The sequence below is a fragment of the Rhinolophus ferrumequinum genome, chromosome 12 (assembly GCF_004115265.2).
Source record: "Rhinolophus ferrumequinum isolate MPI-CBG mRhiFer1 chromosome 12, mRhiFer1_v1.p, whole genome shotgun sequence".
NCBI classification, from domain to species: domain Eukaryota; kingdom Metazoa; phylum Chordata; class Mammalia; order Chiroptera; family Rhinolophidae; genus Rhinolophus; species Rhinolophus ferrumequinum.
The window spans coordinates 71,296,323-71,315,872 of NC_046295.1; the positions used below are offsets into that span (position 1 = coordinate 71,296,323).

Below are 19,550 nucleotides of genomic sequence, written 5' to 3' on the forward strand. Positions count from 1 at the left end.
GAGGCTGCCCCGGGAAGAGCAGAGGCGATGAGCAGCTTCCTGCTCCCGGCCCAGGCACGTATCTAGAGGAAGCGGAGGGGCCATGCCTGTGGAAGACAAGATGACAATTCTCGAGAAGCTGGAAGAAGGCGTGAGTAACACCGATGTGGGGCGCTTTTTTGGCATGAATGAATCAACCCTGCGCACCATTGAGAAAAATGAGAAGGCCATCATGGAGTGTCTCGCCTGTCTCCTCCAACGTGCGGTGCGTTCCCCGTGATGTAAACATCAAGATGATGGAATCTGAGTTAACCTTTTGGGTGGAGGACAGGACCATACCATAGGGGCCAGGTCTCCGATGCTGAAGGCCAGCTAGGCCAAAGGCATTGCAAGCATCAGGTGGAAACCGCTGGAAAGGACAACCCAGATAAATTTCACACAACCGAAGGATGGTTTGAGTAGCTTAAAAATCATTCCAGTTTGTGAAATTCAAGGTTGATAGGTGAGGAAGAACCGTTAAATGCCCAGTTGGCACTGAAGTATTCCAAGCAACTCCAGAAACTGGTCAGAGCTAGAGGTTATGTTCCTCAACAGGTCTTAAACGCCAAGGACATGAGCTCGTTTGGGAAGTGAATGCCTTCGTGAACTTTCAGGGAAAAAGGCAAAAAAATCAGAAACCTTAGAGGAAGCTAAGGAAAGGATTTTACTTTGTGTGTGTGTGTGTGTGTGTGTGTGTGTGTGTGTACACGTGTGCCAATGCCACAGAGTGACAAAAAGATAAAACCACTGCTGCTTTATAAAGACCCTAATCCCACTTGTCTTTTGGAAAAAGATTAAAAACACCTTCCTGTTTTCTGGCAATTGTGCCCCAAAGTATCATTAACCATTGCCCTCTTTTTGGATTGGTTTCATAATTCTTTTATCCATCAAGCCCAGAGTTATTTAACAGGGAAAAAAAAATCTTGAATTCAGCATGTTGCTAATTTGGGACAGAGGTCCCAATCACCCAGACTCATTCTTTGCTCATCCAATATCACACAATGTGATATTGTGTTTCTCCCTCTGAAAGACCCTAGCTATCTCCCGCCTTTGGATCAGGGTATAATTGAAGCATTCAAGAGGTATTACAACAAGCACGTTGACCACTTTGCTGACTATTGAAAAAACCCTTGCCTTACTTTGACAGAAACATGGCAACAGTACAACATTGTTTATGCTTTGGTAGTGATAAAAGAGGTGATGGATAATCTAAAACCAGCTGCTCTTACTAAAACCTGGTGGAAACCCTGGGACAATGTGAATGATTATGCATGTTTCCCTAGAAGAAGCTGAAAAAAATCACAATAGAGTCTGAAAAACAGATGAGCTTTAAATGCCTCATTATCAATGAAAATGAAATTAATGAGCTACTCAAGTTTCAAATTTTGGCATTAACCAAGACAGAGTCTAGATAGATAAAGAAGACAACAAATCTCCGGAACCAACCTAAGGAAATTGAATGTTGCCTCAGATCTCATTGATGTTGCAGTTGACATGGATCCTTTTTTGGATCAAAGTTTGGCCTTTGAAAAAGATTTCAAAAAAATTGTTGTGTACTTAAAAAGAGATGCAAAAGAACCTTCAAAATAAAGCAAAGGAATTGAAGAAAGAGAAGGAAGACACAATAAAGAGGAAGTTTGGGTGAAGGAGATGGATACAGAATCTGAAGGGGAGTCTGAATTTTTGTTCGAGTCCAAATCTGATAAGGGGAAGCAGATAGAAAGAGGGTAAGAAGCTCCAGAGGAACAGCCCAAACCCTCAAGCAAGTGGCACTAAGGATATTACTTTATCTGAAGAATCTGCCAAAACCATAAATGCATGATTGGACTATTGGAATCTAACTGTGGAATTGAATCTGAAGAGTAGAGGTGCCTGAGTTGAAGAAAAAAGAGTATCCAGAGGCAGTTTCTTTCAAATAACAGTTAATCTCTTGCCATCCTTCCCCTGTTGCCCTGACATCACCTTTATTGTGACCATCCTTATAATCACCAGACATATATGCGTATCCTTTAGTAATTCAGCAAACACTTACTGAGCCTAAACTGTGGTGTCCTGTGCTAAACTTGGGGATGTCATCTCAGGATCCAAGGTAAATGGTCATTAACAGTGGCCTTTCTTACTAATGTAATAGTTATAGACGATCACATTCTTGATTTATTTCAATGGACTTTGAATATAAAAGTTTTCTTAGGCCCACTTGGCTTCATTTTCTCTAATTCTGTTCTTTACACAAATACTACCGTGTTTCCCCGAAAATAAGACCTAGCTGGACAATCAGCTCTAATGAGTCTTTGGGAGCAAAAATTGGGTCTTACATTAATTTTTGCTCCAAAAGACGCATTAGATTTTATGAGTTTTTTTTTCTTATTTTACTAGGACGGGGTCTTATATTAATTTTTGCTCCAAAAGACGCATTAGAGCTGATTGTCCGGCTAGGTCTTATTTTCGGGGAAACATGGTAAATTCTTCAATCGCAAATGGAGATTTTCTGAGTTAACTTTGGTAGTTGCCAGGACACTACTTGCTCTTGAAAGGCTGCCATGGTCTTGCATTTTATAAAGCACATTTACACTTATCAATGTTCTCTGCTAATCCTCACTTTAAACCTATGAAGAAGGAGGTGTTATCCCTTTACCAAGCCCCTCCCAAAAGCTCAGAGTGGATAAGTAACTTGCCTGAGTCTGCACAGCTAATGATGTAAATGATAAGACTCAGGCTACAACTGATTTATTAACTATTAGGTTGGTGCAAAAGTAATTGCGGTTTTTGCAATTATTTTTAACCTTTTAAACCGCAAGTACTTTTGCACCAAAGTAATACTTGGTCAGACATTTTGCTAGGAAGTGTATCAGGCCATGAGAGTTTATAATCCCAAAGAATGAGATAAGCAGGTGAACAGGTAATTTAAAGTAAACAGGCTGTGAACTGGCAGGCTGCAGTCTAGATTTGGATAACAGATGTGTTCTGTTTGACCTGCCCCGTTTAAAACAATTTTGAATTGGTTTCCAGCACTTCCCCCTTTTTGTTTAAGGTACTATTTACACACAACCACAATTCACCAATGTAAATGTATAGTGTGTTGAATTTTTTTAACACTTGTGTAACTACCACCACAATCAAGATACAGAAGAGTAATTTAAAAAGTTAATTTAAAAAGTTTACTTGTGCCCTTGTGCACTCAATCCCTTCTTCTGTCCCAGCAATGTCATTTTAAAAATTAGGATAGTTCACTTTAAAAAGCTGGATTAAAAAACTGGAAACCCTGGCAACAGTGGACTCTGCATTCCCGGGAGGGCAGCTTGCAGTCATTAGCTTGCTGCTTTGCTTATTTGTTTGCAGCTCCCCTGGTTGATGTTTAATGTTGCAACAGAAGTGTGTCCCAAGTGTGTTCTCTTAGGAGAACAGAGGACTGGGATTAACTCTGGGAAAGGCTACACAGAGAAGCTGGCCAGGAAAGGTGAACGAGTTCACCCGGAGAGCGGTTGGGAGCAAGAGTATCCTAAACCCAGGAGGATTGGAAGGGACATCCTGGGACGAGGGGGTGGTATGGGGGACAGGAAGGCCGCCCAGTGTGCCTCACTCGGTTTGGTTTTGTGTTTTGGCGGGTTGGGCCTATAGAAAGTGGAAGAGTTTAGTGCGTGTGTCTTAGTGTTTGTGTGCTGTACTTCCTGAAGGTTTTACATACCTAAGAAACTAACGTCTTTTCATCTGTACATCTCGGGGGATTTTATGGAGGTTTTTTTGTTGTTGTTAGAATGGGAAGGGAAAATTGGTGTTTTTATTTTTGTATGGGTTGTAGGTCTGCGTATGGTGCTTAGGTTGTACATTTCTAGGGAGAGGGCAGTCCAGGGAAAATTCCTCCCTCTTTCCCCGCCCCCTCCACTATCTAGTTCCAGCCAGCTTGTCTGAGGCCCGACTGGGCTGTAGGGCAAGCGGCAGGTGGGGGGGGGGGGTGCGTTTAGGCCCTCCCCCTCCACCCCCAGCCGGCAACTAGCCTGAGGCCACATTCGCTGCTGCTGTGCTGCTAAATTACCAGCGACGCCATGGATAGGCTGGGCGCACGGTGCCCTCTGCCAAGCTACCCGAGGCTGTCTGTCCTTACATGCCTCCTGGTGAGTGCCCCACACTATGTTACCAACCCCTCACCCGTAAACCTCCAGCGCGGGGACGGAAGGAAGAAGGCACTTCTCTCTTCTGCTCCTGGGTTTTTGAGCTGCGGGCAGACAGGTAGGGCCTGGACAGTAAAATCCCTGGAGCCCCACCCCGCCCCGCCCATCCCGTGGTGTGCTTCTGAAGCTTACCAGGTCCCCTTCTTCACTCTTTGTGACGAGGAGGAGTGACTGGGGTGCATTTCATTGCCAGGGTCAGAGAGCCAAAGGGGTGTCTGGGGGTGAGTTCTTGTCTGTGGGTCACATGATGGATTCTTTTCCTCCTCCTGTTGCAGTTATATTTTGTTTTTCTGTATTTTTCTGGGGGCTTTGTTTTCTCATCTCAGAACTATCTTAAAATGTTAAGATTCAAAGTGACTGTTTACAGAGTATCTCCGGTGCTGAGGTGTGTGAGGGGGAAAGGAGAAGTAGAGGAGAAGGTCAGAAGCCTGGGGGTCTAGCCCAGCTCTGCACCTCACTTTTCGTTCTGTCAGAGTTTCTGAATGTTCTCTGTTACCTGTTAAATGAAGGGTTATCTTAGAGACTAGTTGAGAGCACAGCTCTCAGTTTCAGTAGTACAGCTGGCTACCTTTTCCACCAGCCTACCCACAGTGCATGGGTAGTGAAAGTAACTTGGCAAAACATCAAGATGTAGGAGCTTGTATTTTGACTCTGAGTTCATATAAGGGTTTCCACATATTTTCAGTGAGTTTGGACGTGAGCCTGTTAGCTTTTTGTTGCACTGATAACTAACTGCTGGCTGAAATGCCCCACGTCTTCCCCAGGAATGGCGTTTGGGGTTGGGGGACAGGTCGGTGTTCCTTTCGTTTGGAGTCTGCCGGAAGAGTCATGTCGTAGACACCTTACAGTGTTCCAGTATGTCCAGTTCTCTGCTGAAAGCACTGTAACACCCCAAAGCCTTCTCTATTTCACAAGGCTATAGTTTTAGTAACAGCCTCTTGCTGGTGTGTTACTTTGCCAGTCTACAAGTATTTACTGAGAACCTACTGTGTGCCATGAACTGTGCTGGGGATACAGGAATGAGCAAAGCACGCTCCCTTTTTTGAATTTGTGATTACAAATTATTTTTCCTATCTCGTTTGCATCCATGGCAACTCTGAGATAGGCAGTACCAGTGTCCTAACCTCCCATTTCCAGATAAGGCTTATAGAAGGAGAGGAAGTAACTTGTTGAAGGCCACAGGCAGCAGTACTGGACTAGAATTTAAATCCTGCTGCGCGCGCGCGCGCGCGCGCGCGCACACACACACACACACACACACACTCAATAAAAGCTTCATTGAAACGTCTGGTTCTTTTTGTCTTGCATGGTCGTTGCTTTAGTTCAGAGGACTAGTATGTTGAATTGGTGGTGTTGGTGGAGGTCGTGGGAGGGAATACGAAACCCAACCCACACAGGCCTCTAGTCAAACTGAAGCTAAAGTCATAAAAACTCTGCTCAGGCCCTGCCAAGAAGTAGGAGCCAGGACTTAGGCCATAGCACAAAAGGAGTAGGAGCACAGAGGTTTATTTGAGCAAGGCATGAGCGCTGGGCTGGGAGCAGGAGAAGCACGCGCTTGTTCAGCCTGGCGAAGTCACAGGGGGACTCCTTGCAGGTTGCCTCTCTCCCTGTGAAGGACCCCGTTATATCCCCCAAGCACAGAACCTGGAAGGGAAGGTGTTCTCCAGTTGTTTTCATTTCTTTGTATTTTAAATGCTTCTCATTAAAATAGTAAGACAGATTCTATCTTGAATGCCTTTTCCTCTCAGTCACTGCCATCTTCTTAGCCCAGGACCTTAGTCTGTTTCCTGCGTCTTGTAATGGCTTTCTAAGTAGGCTATCTTCTGGTCACTCCCCATCCTCTCTCCTGGTGCTCTGCTGAGCTTCACTGTGTTGCTACTCTGCTACGTAAAAGCCTCCAAAAGTACCCTATCACTTGAGTACAAAGCCCAAACTCTTTAGCCTGACCCTTTTCTTTCTAGTTTTAGCCAGTCTCATTTCTTCCTGATCGCATTCCCACAGACTTAAGACCCATGTAGCCTGTATATCTCAACTATCCCAAAATTGAGTTTGTACATACTGTCATTTGCTTAGAGTCTCCCTCTCCTCTTGTCATGGTACTGATTAGTTCAGATCCGGTTTAGATGGTACCTTCTCTTCGACGCCTTTTCCTGCTCCCTCAGGTAGAGCCTTCCTCATGGTCACCCCAGCTCTCAGTTTCAGTAGCACAAGTTGCATGGCTTCAGAATTCCGCTACGTTGCCCACTAGCCTACCCACAGTGCCTGGCACATATACAAATGAATGAAGGTGAAATTAAGTCCCTACAACAGGGAGCTTCATCTATCACTCGTTAGCATCTCCACAGGATGATAGCAATTCAGTGGCTCTCAGTTGGCATTACCTCCGGTAGCACTTGTGTACAATACGAGTGGATTTCAGGTCATCCAGACTTGAGTCCTAATTCTGGCTTCACCAATTAAAAGCTGTGTGATTTTGAGCAGGCTCTTTGATTTCTGAGCCTCTACTTTTTTATCATCTGCAAAATGAAGAGGAAAACATCTAGGCAGGAAAAGTGGAAGCACCAATGCTCAAGATCCCAGGAACAACTTTGTGGACGGGGAAAGGGGGTGAGGAACTGATGCCCAGCCTTGGTTGCAGTCTGCTTGAGCTGGCAGGTGCTGACCTGGTCATGTCACTGCTGACCTGTGCTTGTCTTTCCCCCCGTTTAGCTCCTGACTGTTTCTTTGCTGACATACCCCATGCTCAGGACCCTTAGCCTGCAGCTCCATTCGGCTGTCACCGGCAGCTATGTCTCCGGCACTTACTCCATCGTCTTTGTCAACTGTCCCAACGAGCACATTGCCAGAGATATTGCCAGGTATGGTAAAGGTGCTTAGATGCCGTCCCAGGAGGCTCCAGGGAGCTGTCAGGATGTGCCGAGGGGGCAATTTGGGGCTCTTCTCTTGCTTCTGACAACCCCATCCGTTCAGGGGTGAACTACACAGCTGTCTGCTTGGGGTGATACAAGGAAACAGCTAAATGATCACCCGCTGCATCCTGCTGCTGGGCCTGACAATGTAGAGTGGTGCGTGGGGCTATCTTAGCCATACGGACCCAGACAGATAGGCGGCTCGCCCGAGGTGTTAAGGGAACAGGGGAATCCTGCTGGTTGAGAATTTCAGTCTCCTCATTCCTGGCCCATCCCTCTCTCTCCTTGGAGGTTCTCTCTTTGCTCGGTCCCACAAGTGATCACTATGGCAAGTGAGGAGGAGGAGGCCATTCCAAGTATTTAGGAAATTTCTAGAAGCAGCTGTGGTGTGGTGGAAAGAGCACTGGACTTGTAAGCAGACCAAAGTGCGAATCTTGATTCTACCACTTACTGTGTTAACTTGGGCAAGTTGCTTCCTCTCTCTAAGCATTCGTTTTCTGAATTTTAAAATAATGTCACATACCTCACAAGATTGAGGATTAGATGATATGTAATATGTTCAATCCTTACCCCAGTAACTTGAATGTGGTAGGTGCTCAATAAATGTTTGTGGTGTCTGAATTTCCCCTTCAGTGCTCTTTATAAATGCAGCTTTGAAGAGGGTTAGTGGGGCTGGAGGGTAATGGATTTGGCTCCTTGCTCTCTTTCTTCTTGCTCCACAACTCAGCATTCTTGAAGTTGCTGATAGACTGTTACAGTGTTTTAAAATGTTGAATCTGGTCTTTGGGAGCACACAGCTCCCAAATTGTTGGTCACAGGTTATCCTTGCATGGGATTCCAGCTCTCTCTCTCCCCCAAGCAGACTGTATATTTTCCCTCATTAGCATCACCTTTGGAGAACAGCTCTTATCTAAAAGAACCTGTAATGACTCCGGAAATACAACAATAGTATTTAGCAGCTAGGATATACAATCCCTTCTGATGCTTCTGTATACGCAGTGTCTGTACTGAACTGTCTTTTCTCTGTACCCCTGGGTCGGCCACTTGGGGTCCTTTGAGGGAGCCCCTTCAGCTGACACCTTGTAAGGTTTAGTGTTGGGAGGAAAAGGATTCTAATGCCTGGATTCTATAACAACTGGTTGAAAGGCCAGTTCTGGTCAATGGATCAGTATCTGCTTGGAGAGAGGTCTCTATTGTCTTCTTGCATCTAAGGTTGTTGATGAGAAGTCAGGTGTTTAGCAGGGTCTCATTCCTTTGTAGGTAATGCTTTTCTCTCTGATAGTGTTTTGGATTTTCTCTGTTTTAATGTTTAACTATTAATTTGTTAAATAGTCTCTCTCTATTCTTTCTATGCCCTTTTCCTGGAACTCCTATTAGATAGATTTAAATTTGTTCTCTATGACTGAACTTTCATATTTTTCTCTTCTTTATTCTGCATCCTGGGAGAATTTCTGACCCGTCTTCTTTCTAACTTGTTTTTCATCTGTATCTATTTTACTATTCAACCCTTCTATTGAGTTTTTGATTTAAACGATTATAGTTTTCCTTTTCAATATTTCTAATTGTTCTTTAAAAACCAACTGCTCATGCTTCGTAATTGTCTGATATTATTTTAATCTGATTTTAGCAATAACCTTGCTTTATATTTCTGTAGATATTAATTATACTTATTTGTAGTTTTTTCCAGCTTTATTGACATATACCATTGTGTAAACTTAAGGTGTACAATGTGATGATTTGATATATGTATAGTATATATTGCAAAATGATCACCACAATAAGATTAGTTAACACATCTATCACCTCACACAGTTACCTTTTTTTTGTGGTGAGACCTTTTAAGATCTACTCTCTTAACAGCTTTCAAGTATGCATAATTATACTTATTTTAAAATCTTGGTTTTGAATGTTCCATTAACTGGTCCTCCTGTTAGGTAAATTCTTTATTTTTGTTGAATTCTTGTCTCTCTTGGTATTGACTTTCCTCACATATTTTGTGATTCTTAATTGTAACCTCTCCCATCTTTTTAGTTATGCTCCTGGGGACTCACAGGAACAGCTGCAAGAAACAGTATTAGGCAGCACTGTTTTCAGCGGGAGTGTGGGTTGCGGGGACAGTGTGAAGCTCGGGGTACCCTGGTAAACGGGTCTTCTGGGCATGAATTCTTTTTTATCCCTGGCTGTCACCAGCTACTAGGACACTGTTTTGCCTTTCTTCCCAAAATGCCTCCACTCACTGCTCCTTCCTGGAAACAAACACTCCATTATTGCTGCCTAGGCCATGGGAGATTTGGGGGGGTCTACCTGATTCTGCCGTGGCATTCCCACAATTCACCTTGATGGTTGCCTCTAAGATCCAGCCTGCTGTGGTTCCCGTCACCTCCAGATACAGACTATTGCTCTCATCTCTGTGGGGCAGTCCCCCTGCATGTGGCACGGCCGCCTTTTCTTCTCTGGGACTTCCTCATACTCGTTGCTGGCGTATGGAGCGTTCTCCTCAGTGTTCTGGCCTGACTAAGTAGCATTCTTCTCTCATTTCTAGGTCTGCTGTAAAGGCCACCAAGTTGATCCGAAAGTCTGTAGCGGAGTCTTCAGAGATGTGCTGTGGCGCTTTCACCTCAGCCTGTTCTGTTTAGTATTTTTATGAGTGATTTGGACAGAAGAGAAGCAAATGGGTTTAGTTCCCAGGATTTGTAGAAGGGGAGAGTAAAGGGGTGCTGTGGGGAGGGCCCCACAAATGTTAGCTGGCAGGAACCCCAGCTTTAGCAACAGAAGCAGTGCCGGGACCAGGTCCTTCAGCCCCGGTTTGGTTCTTCTTCAGTGTTCTTCGGAGTTTGGTCTGCTGCCTCTCAGTTCTGGTTCCGGGCAGTGTTCTTAGTCCTCTTCATTGATGGACACATTCTGATCTCTTGTTGGGGTCAGGGGAAAATCCTGAGTGATGACTCAGGAGACCTGCATTCCAGGGTCCGCCTGGCTGCCAGCATCACATACAGCCTGACACAAGTCTTCCTTCTCTCATGCAGAAGGAGGGCACTGCATTAGGCCAGGGTCCCCAACAACGGTACCTACAGGCAGGTCACTTAAACGGGTGAGGTGGGCTGGGTGTAATGATGGAGGGTGATGGTAGATAGTAGCCCTTACTCTTCTTAGGTGTTGAGAGGACAGAGCAGTTAAAACTGGATTGACCTGAGAAGTATGCCATGCTCAGCTCTAGCTAAATGTGACCTTACGGGACTGCAAGTCCAATGTTATAAGACTCAGTTTTTGGTGAGAAGCTAGATAATCTGTACTGTTTTTAATATGAAATATCCTGATAGTAAACAGTTGTAATAAAGTCAAGATTTTCCTAAATGCCATGAGAGGCAAACCATATATCTGGTCTGTGAGCCACCATCTGTGAACTTTGCCATTTCTAGGGGCCCTCGCAGCCCTCACTTCTAGCTCCTGCTTTCCTCAGATGAGCATGAGGGCCTGAGCTCCCTCTCTGTGACTCGACCGCTGGCCCTGAGAGTGTGTGTGTTTTATCAACAAGCGGCCTTTTGGTTAACACATTCCTCCGCAGTTCTGCAGTCTGTTTGTTACCCAAGGACAGCTTGCTGTGATCAGTCATGGAGCGTTCACGTTCCCAAAGAGATCGGAGAGGGCCTGTGAGGCAGTGGATTATTTTTTCTAGAGGTTTAACTCACTCCACCTTCAAAACCAATAAAATGTGATTTCCCAGCAAATGACTGAGTGAGCAAGACTCTCTGCAGTTGCTTCAACAAATGCGTGCCATGTGCCGTCCTTACAGTCAGGGATTTATTTAAAGCTCCTGGAACTTTGCAAGGGAAGGAGAGTGGTGCTGTTGCCAGGGTAATGTGGAGTCTTAACTAGAGCAGTTTAGCCTGGAAGTTAAGGGAAGAGAAAGTAGGTCAGTTCTCGTGGCAGCAGCTGAGGGCAGAAGGCATCAGTGAGCAGGCTCAGATGAGGTTTCTTTGGCAAGGTCCAAGCACTTAGAGAACAGGCTGGACTCCTCGGCCGCCTGACACCTGAGGAAGGATTGTCAGGGCCTGCCTGACTCGGAGGGTTTTTCTGCTTGGGAACACTTCTGTGCAGGAAGGACTTGGGGGTGCTCCTGTTTCTATGACACCTGTACGGTTCAAGCACAATTTATTGTGTTCACCAGGCACTGCACAGGAATCAGATTATCGGACCAGGAATGCCAAACTCTGGTCTGTTCAAAAAAAAAAAAATCTTAGTGGTCTGCAAACAAAGGTGATGATTGCTCTTAGGGCTGTGATAGAAACCTTTGCAAAAATAGAAGGTAAAAAGAGCCTGTATTTGCCAAAGACAAACTCAGGTTTTGATGCTATCTTTGCGTTTTGTATTTTGGAGTTGTAGCCATTCTGTGTGGTCACATGGGTATCTACAGATCAGAGCACTGAGTGTCAGCCTGATATATATCTGAGAGACAAAAGCAGAAGCAGCTGGCATAATAAAAGGAGTTTTGGGTGGTGATAAGGGTTAGAACACACTGGCTGAACCAATTCTCTCATTGTACAGTAGGAAAGTCAGGCTGAGTGGGCGGTGTGTGCCTGTCTCAGATAGGTGCTGGAATACTTCTTCCTGGAATGAAAGAAAGAACTTGCATATGGTCACATAGCCATCCTTCTGCAGGGCCAGGAATGGAATCCAGGTGTTCTTGTTCCCTGTCCAGAGTTAATTCCCATTCCCCAAGCATACAGGGCCTCTCCTTAAAACTTCCTTCCCATAGCTGCTTCCCTACGTCTCTTCCCACCCAGGGAAGGACTTACAAACAAGCTCTGGCTTTAGAAGTTCTGTGCATGGTGGTTGTGGAATGCGTTGGTTTGAGGGAGGGAGGGGTACTCTAAATGGTTATCTAGTTAGACTCAGGTGTCCTGGGAATCCCCAGACACTCCTGTCCCCTGTCCTTTCTCTTAAGATGCTGGACACTTGCCCCCGTGACTGTCAGTGTTTTTGCTTTAGGACTATCCTGGACAAGAAGCTGGCTGCCTCTGTGAACATCCTGCCCAAGGCATCCTCACTGTGAGTTCTGCTGTGGTCCCTGGGGGGCTGTGGGAGTGCGAGGTCAGGACCTGGCTGTTGGGAGGAGCACTGCCTTAGTGGGGGGGGGGGTCGTCAAAGAACAGCCCAGAGGCGTTGAATTCATCAACACCTCCCTGTTCGTTTGTACGCAAAGAAATCAACCAGAGCTTATGTCATCCATGAGCAAAAGCAAAAATGCGTAGTGTATAGAGAAAGGGGAAAATCCTTACAATTTAGGAACAGTGAATCTTGTCTGTACTTTCTTTGTTTAAGTCAATTCACTTGCTGTTAGCAAAGAACTCAGAGTAGGCATTCCATCCCTGAGTGAGCCAGCTAGGGATATTGAAGAAAATAATTTCCATTGCTTTTAGGTTCTTTGGAAAACTGTGAGTTTAGCATATGTGACAGGCTGTTTCTGTGTATTGGCTGCCTTTCATTTCATTAACACCTTCACTTTAGTTAAGTCTGGTCTGCACCATTTCTCTCATCAGAACATTTTAGCTTCCCGGTACTAGTTGTGCAGGGTTTGTCTTGTGACTTAATCTCTCTGATCAGTCTGTTTCTCATCTCCTTCCCTCCTGGAAAGAGGGAGAGAATGAGATGGGGGGTAGAGGTGGGGAGAGAAATAATGTCTACTCTGAAGGTCAAAACAGAAAGATGCTGTATAGTGAAAACTCCCTCCCTACCCACACCCTGCCAACGATGTCATTGCCTCAGGGCTTCACATCATCCTTTGCTGTGGCTCCCAAATTTGGCTGTGCTTCCCCTTCCTGAGCTCCGTCCTTGGTCTGCTCAGTCAGTCTCCCTGAAGGTGGGGCTCGGGTCTCTGAAATTTTAATAAGGTGTATAGGTGATTGACATAAAGCCAGTCTGGGAAGCAATACTTGGGAACTAGAATTGCAGCCTAGCCTTCCCTTTGATCCTTCCTTTGACCACCGCTCTAGGAGAGAAGGCCAATGGCCTAGGTCATCTTCGACTTGCCCGGCGTCAGTGTAGATATTCTCGGGCCAAATATCTTTCCCTTCCCTTCAAGTGCTGCACTCGTACTCTTCTCAACATCATCACTGACTTTTAACTTTCGGACCTGCTTACATAGATTGTAAGGCTTCAGGGATTGTACTTCCCTGAAACCTCCTGTGCTTTTTATTTATCGTTTCATGGGCACTCAGCTTTGGGTCAGTGATAAAAGTAGCATCAGTCCAAAGGATGGGGAGGGCCCTGGAAGCCGTGAGTATAGAATGAGTGCCGAAAGAGCTCGAGACGCCCAGTCTGGAGCAGAGAAAACAGAGAACTTCCGCAAAGCTTTCCTGAGGTGGTTCTTCATGTGGAAGTTGGGTGGCAGATGTTGGCACACCACAAGACAAAGCATCTCAATAGATATGAAAACCTTTACGATGATGGACTTCTTCAGGAGATGGTGAGCCTCTCGCCTTCAGGAATGTTCAGGCAGGTGCTAGAAGCCAGCATTAGAATGGTTGGACTAGATGACCTGGAGTCCCTTAGCCAACTCTAGACTGTTTTATGTGGGCTTGGAGAAATTGTGGAGTTTCCACCTCAGTAAGTCATCTATCTGTGCCAAGTTTGACATTTCCCTGGGCTCATCTTACGAGCAGCATGATTTGGTTTTGTTCTCTTCTCCAGGTACTTTTGGAATGGAGAAATAGAAGAAGCCACTGAGATCACGTTGGTGAGTGAGGATGGGGGAATGGGGCTTAATAGGAGTGAAATCAAGGCCTTTTTCCCAGGTTCCAGTTAAAAATTAGCAAAGATCAACTCATTGAGGTTTTTGACCCACGTAAGATGCCTTACATTCATCTGTGAGCTAGTGACAGGGCCTGGTGACCTGGAGGAAATGCTGTCTCTTAAAATGGCCAAATGATCTGGGACTGAGCTGGGACTGAGGTCCTAAAGCAGTGACTTCTTTTTTTCTTTTACAGTTAATAAAGACGAAAACTTCCAAGGTCCATATGCTGTCCAGCTACGTAAGGTAATGCTGACATCTCTTCTCAGCCAGGAACATACTGGGGACTAAGTGAATGAGATTGAAAAGCGGGAAACCTAGTCACCAACCTTCCACGTGCCTCTGGCATGTGCTTATCCCTTAGATTCTTCCTGTGTAAACTGAGAGGCTAGACTGAGTTACCTTAAACCAGCGGTTCTCAAAATTTTGGTCTCAGGATCCCTTTACCCTTCTAAAACTTATTGAGGACCCAAGAGCTTTGTTTATGTGGATTATATCAAAGTTTGCTGCATTAGAAATTAAAATAGGAATTTAAAAATATTTTAGTTCATTGAAAATAACAATAAAACCATTACATATTAAAGTAAATAATGCATTCTTATGGAAAGTAAACATATTTTCCAAAAAAGTGAGAATTACATCATTTTTGATTTTTGCAAAATCTGGCATAATAAGATGCATCTTTAAGTATCAGGACACTTTTAAAGCTCATGGTGATAAAATCAAGTCTTGCAAACTTCTAATTTTTTGTTTGAAAACATGAATTTTTTCATTGGCAACAAATGATTTAAATCGTCTTCATTTGAGTGATGGGCTCACTTTATTCATATTTGAGAAAATGTCTAATACTCAAATCTGAATAACCATAATTTGTACATATGACAAATTATGGTTACTCAGGCTTAAAAATGGCATTTTGTGAAAAAGTCCAGTTTAGCTTGTGACTAAAACAGTCAGACAAGTTTAACATTGAATTCAGGCACACAGCAAAAATGCTTTACATACACTTCCCATTTTGTCACACTGTACTAAAAAGACATGTACATAGGGTCGAAATTTAATAAAAATAGTATTTTTTACCACTTTATCGAGATGTTCTTAGTGAGTTTGACTTTTTTAAAATGCAGATGTGGTGAAGAATACAGTGACAGCTAGTACAGTTTGGTGCTGTCATACCAGCAGGTTTACCCATCATTGCTTTTACACCGTTAGTGCAAATGTCAACATAATGAAAAGAGAAATAACGAATTAGTGTTATGAAATAGTTTGGCCTCATGGATCTGCTGAAAGAGTCTTGGAGTTCCCCCAGGGTCAGTGGACCTTTCTTTGAGAACTGCTGGTTTCAAGCCTTATCAGTGTGGCTTTGGAATCACTGGCATCGCCTAGAAGCTTGCTAGAACTGCAGTCTCACGCTCACTTAAACCTCCTGAGCAAACTGCAGCTTAGCAAGATCCCCAGGTGACTCCCATGCCCATTACAAGCTTGAGAAGTACTGGTCCAAACCAGTGACTCTTGATGCTGCCTACGTAATGTAATCACTTGGAGACGTTTCTCAAATGACCAGTTTAGGCCCCACCTCAGATTCTGACCTAATTCATCTGGAATGGGGATTAAACAAAGTGTTCTTCAGAAGCACCCAGGTTGACTCGAATGTGCGGCTAGGGGTGCAGGTCACCAACCCATCTGGGTGATAAAACCCTTTCCTTCACTTCAGCCAGGATTCTGGGAATATATGGTTATACGCGGGTCTTACACCTAGCAGTAGAGAAAGCCCTGTGTTCCCACCTCAGCAGAGGTGTGGGAATAAGGCACCTTTGGTAGAAGCAGCACTATCGAAAAATTACAGCTGAACTGGTGAGTGACAGCCTCAGGGTAAGAAGGTGAACCCTGGAGCTTGACCTCCAGGGTCAAATCCTGGCTTTTCTACTTGCTGGTTACAGCATAAGTACCTGCATATTAGCTAGACTTTCTGTGCCTCAGTTTCCCAATCTATAAAGCGGGGATCATACTAGTGCCATGGGATGAATTTATGCGAAGTGTGCACATGAAGTGCTGTATTGGCAGCAGCTTTTACTGCTGACGTGTTACAAATGTCTTAACTCTGTATGTCTGAATACTGGATGTCTGCTAATAAAAACACATACACTAGTCCAGGTGTCCATGAACTAAGAAAATGCATTACTTGGCACTGGATAAAATGACCCAGCTCACTCCAGATGTTGAAGCACATGCACGCATGTTGTGACTGATTAAGCATGCTATCTCATGAGAACTTGACATCCTATCTCATGCCTCAGTCAGCATAAAGCAAGCAGAGGATTGTTTATTACTCCCATTTGACAGATGGGAAACTGAAGCCCAAGGCCTCCTATTTCTTCATTCTGGAAAATGAAGAAAACTTGCATTGTATGCTGAGGGCCAGGTGAAAGAAACGGGAAGGGTTTGGATGGTCAAGGAAGATCCCTTGGAAAAGGTCAATGGTTGCGTTTGGCCTTGGGGGACAGAGAGGCTTACAATTGGTCAACAGGAGCAAGGAGAACTTTCTAGGTGAAGAGAATACAGGAGTATTGGGGGAGGAGTTGTTAGGGGAAGGCACAGTGATGAGCGTGGGATAGTGATAAAGATGGCAGCTAACATTTAATGAAGGCATACAGTACCAGTCAACGTACTAGGTTAGTGCTCTGTATACCTGGTCACAATTAATCCTCAGCAATCTAGTCATGTAGGTACTGTTTTTATCCCCTTTTGTAGGGCCTTCAGAGAAACTAAGTGATTTGTCCACAGTTACATAGCTCGGAAAGGGCAGCCTTAGAATTTGAACCCATGTGGTGAGACTCTAAAGCCATCTGGCCCAACTCACCGCTTGTAGACAGCTGGGAAACAGGCTCCGGAGAAGTGGGCTCTGAGGCTGGACAGGTGGGCCGCGGCAGCTTGCAGTGGGCTTCATGTGAGGCTGGCCCGTGGGTTTTATCGTGTGGGCTGATCTAATCCTAGTCACTCACAGGGCTCTCTTCTCTTTCCCAAGGTCAGTGCATCCTTTTGAAATCCCAGAGGTCTTCAGTCTTCCCATGGACCAAGTTGATGTGCACTATTTAAAGTGGCTGAAGGAGAGCATGGAGGAGCACTGAGTCGGGGAGGCTTTCTGTGCATCCTGCTGGCTGCCTCTAGCCTCCATCAGCTGCATTCTGAGGCAAGGGAGGCGTCTTTCTGCCTCCTGGCCTCTTGTCAGCACAGGAGGATCTAAGGAACTTGTGGAGGCTGAAGGTCCGAGGCTCCTGAGGCGAGAAGAGGTGGCGGGGCCAGTCGGGCCAAGCAAGAACCCAGTGGAACTTGTCTCTGGGTGCCTCAGGCTTAAAGGTGGCCAAGGGGTGGGAGGGCAAGGATGGATGTGTGTAGGGGACAAGGGGAGATGGCAGTGAGGGGGAGGTTTGTCATCCTCGCCTACAGTCACCTGGCCTCTGAGTGTCTAGGATGTAATTACCCTCTTGGTTCTCATGAGGAGGAATGGACCTGATGACCTGTTTACCTGGAAGTGTGTGTGATAAATGCCACTTGCTAGGGGACCTGTAAGTGCTTTATTCAAAAGGATGAATCGCTAATGGTGCAATTTCAGGGACAAGCAGGATTATTTCTCCCAACTAAAGATGGTGTTTGTTAACTCCTGAGTCCTGAGGAGGTGGGCCTGGGGATGGGCTTTAGGAGTGTGTGCAGGACTGGTGGAATATCAGGGCTGAGACGCACCCTCATGGGGTGGGAATCGGTCTTGATGCTTTCGCAGCCTGAATGTGACAGACATCGAAAGGTTCTAGTGCCTTGCTTAGCGGAGACAGGTTCTGAGCCCACCATACTAACCTTTTCCCTTGAGCATTGAAATTGAACATCCTAACGTAGGACAGAACCCTGGGGAACTGCTAGACCAGTGTTTTTAGACTTGTTCCACAAAGCCCCAGGGATTGGCAGAAGGTACCCTGGGGGTTGCCTGGGGGGGGGTAAATATATAAGCCCCCCCATACTTCAGCCAATGCAACTGTGCTTTTATTATTTTTATGTATTGAACTCGTTTGTGAGATTGGGGTGGGAGTTTTTTTGTAAGTTTTCTTTGTTAAAAGTTTGTAAACCAGTGGTCTAAGGCAGTCTCCATTTTATAGGTTACTAAAGGAAACCGAACTGCACTGCGGTCCGGAAAGGGGGTGGTGTGTCAGTTGTGTTATGAATGGTCCAGCCGAGTGCTTACCCTGTGTCTGGTGCTCTGCTGTACCTGTTCATGGGCCGCAGGTGCAAGAGGACAGAAGGCAGAGTCCTGTGGGGTGAGAAGAGAGACTCGGCCTAGGCCCCCTCCAGGAATCTGTCACAAGGGAACTCCACTCTGGGGAGCCCATGGGCGGCCTGGTGAGGGGCCACAGACATCTGCGGTCTCTGGGGTCTTTCTTCCCCGAGGGAGTGGTAGGTGGGCGAGGTAGTGCGAGGCTCTAGGCCTGACACCTGCTGTGCTTTTGGGACCTTAGTTCCTCCAAACATAAAATGGGGCAGGGTCTCCAAGGGTGGTCCTATGAAGACCTTGTAGGGATTTCAGGCTGAGGCCTTTCCAAAGGTCCAGAGAATTCTTTTTTGATAGCCAGTGGGGATTTTGGAAGGCTGCCTCAGGAGAGGAACAAAGATGATAATAATGATGTCCCTTTTTACAAAAGGTGTTTCTGAAACGTAAGAAAACATTGTGTCAAGTAAACGCCACTGAAATTGTCCTGGGGACCCCAGGTGGACTGCCTGTATTGTTTTCAGAATTAAGTCCAATTTCTTGGTCTGGCTTTCAAAGCCCTTCAGAACCTTGCCTCAGCTCCCATTCTGCATCGTCTCCTCTCCTCCTCTGGCTAGTGAATGGCTTCAGTAGGCCGTGCGGTATGAGTCCTGTGTGCAGGCCATCCCCTACCTGGAGTGCCTTTGTACGTGAGTGCTTGTGACCTGGCTGCTCCTTTGCAGGCCCGACTCCCCAGGTGGAGGCATCTCCCTTGGGCATCAGTTGGCCTTGCATTTCTAGACTGTGAGCTGCTCGAGGCCAGGGGCATGGGGGAATTTATTTGATCTCTTGCACAGGGTTTGGCAAATATTTCCCCAACTGATGTTTCCAGGATTTGAATAAAGCTTTCTCTACAGTCCACAGTTACTTTCTAAATTATGGAATTGGCAAAATACATCTTTTTTCCCTTGACCTTTCTTAAAGTGGGAGTAATTCCAAAGGAGATGTTTCTATCTATGGCCTTGATTGGGTCATTTTCTGTGCTGACTGTGCGTTTCAAACTGTGTTTTGGTGGGCTTTTGCCTCAGTGTCATAGTTGACTATTACAGGAAATGGAAGGGGATAGGGACAGAACACCAGCTCTTTCTGCCAGGTACTGTCCCTAGGTTCTTAACATTATTTTATCCTTATAACTCAATGTTCTCCTCATTTTGCTGATGAAACCTGAGGTGCAAAAGCGTAAGACACTTGAAAGTGGTAGCTGGGCTCTGAACCCAAATCTTTGATTCTAAGCCTGACGGCTTTTACTGCGTCTTTCAGAGAGGTTGGATATATCCTTCTGTAGACCAAAGACCCAGAGCCTGCTGTAGCTGACTCTAAAGAGTTACTAGTTCTGAAAACATCTATGTGGTAAATTGGTCTGACACTTAAAA

At 45.4% G+C, this 19,550-nt stretch overlaps 1 protein-coding gene across 2 annotated transcripts; it reads left to right on the forward strand.

The window, feature by feature from the left end:
* Positions 1–53: 53 nt before the first annotated feature.
* On the forward strand, positions 54–19,383 carry LOC117031642 (protein CutA homolog). Of its 2 annotated transcripts, none has more exons than XM_033122145.1 (6): positions 54–244; positions 6,897–7,045; positions 12,083–12,142; positions 13,784–13,829; positions 14,080–14,129; positions 16,909–19,383. In XM_033122145.1, exons 1-6 carry the CDS (start codon positions 83–85, stop codon positions 17,009–17,011), a joined length of 570 nt encoding a protein of 189 aa, XP_032978036.1. In that variant the 5' UTR covers positions 54–82; the 3' UTR covers positions 17,012–19,383. The 2 variants fall into 2 exon arrangements, with proteins under 2 accessions (XP_032978036.1, XP_032978037.1); XM_033122146.1 differs by lacking the exon at positions 54–244 and adding an exon at positions 3,492–4,130.
* Positions 19,384–19,550: the final 167 nt, after the last annotated feature.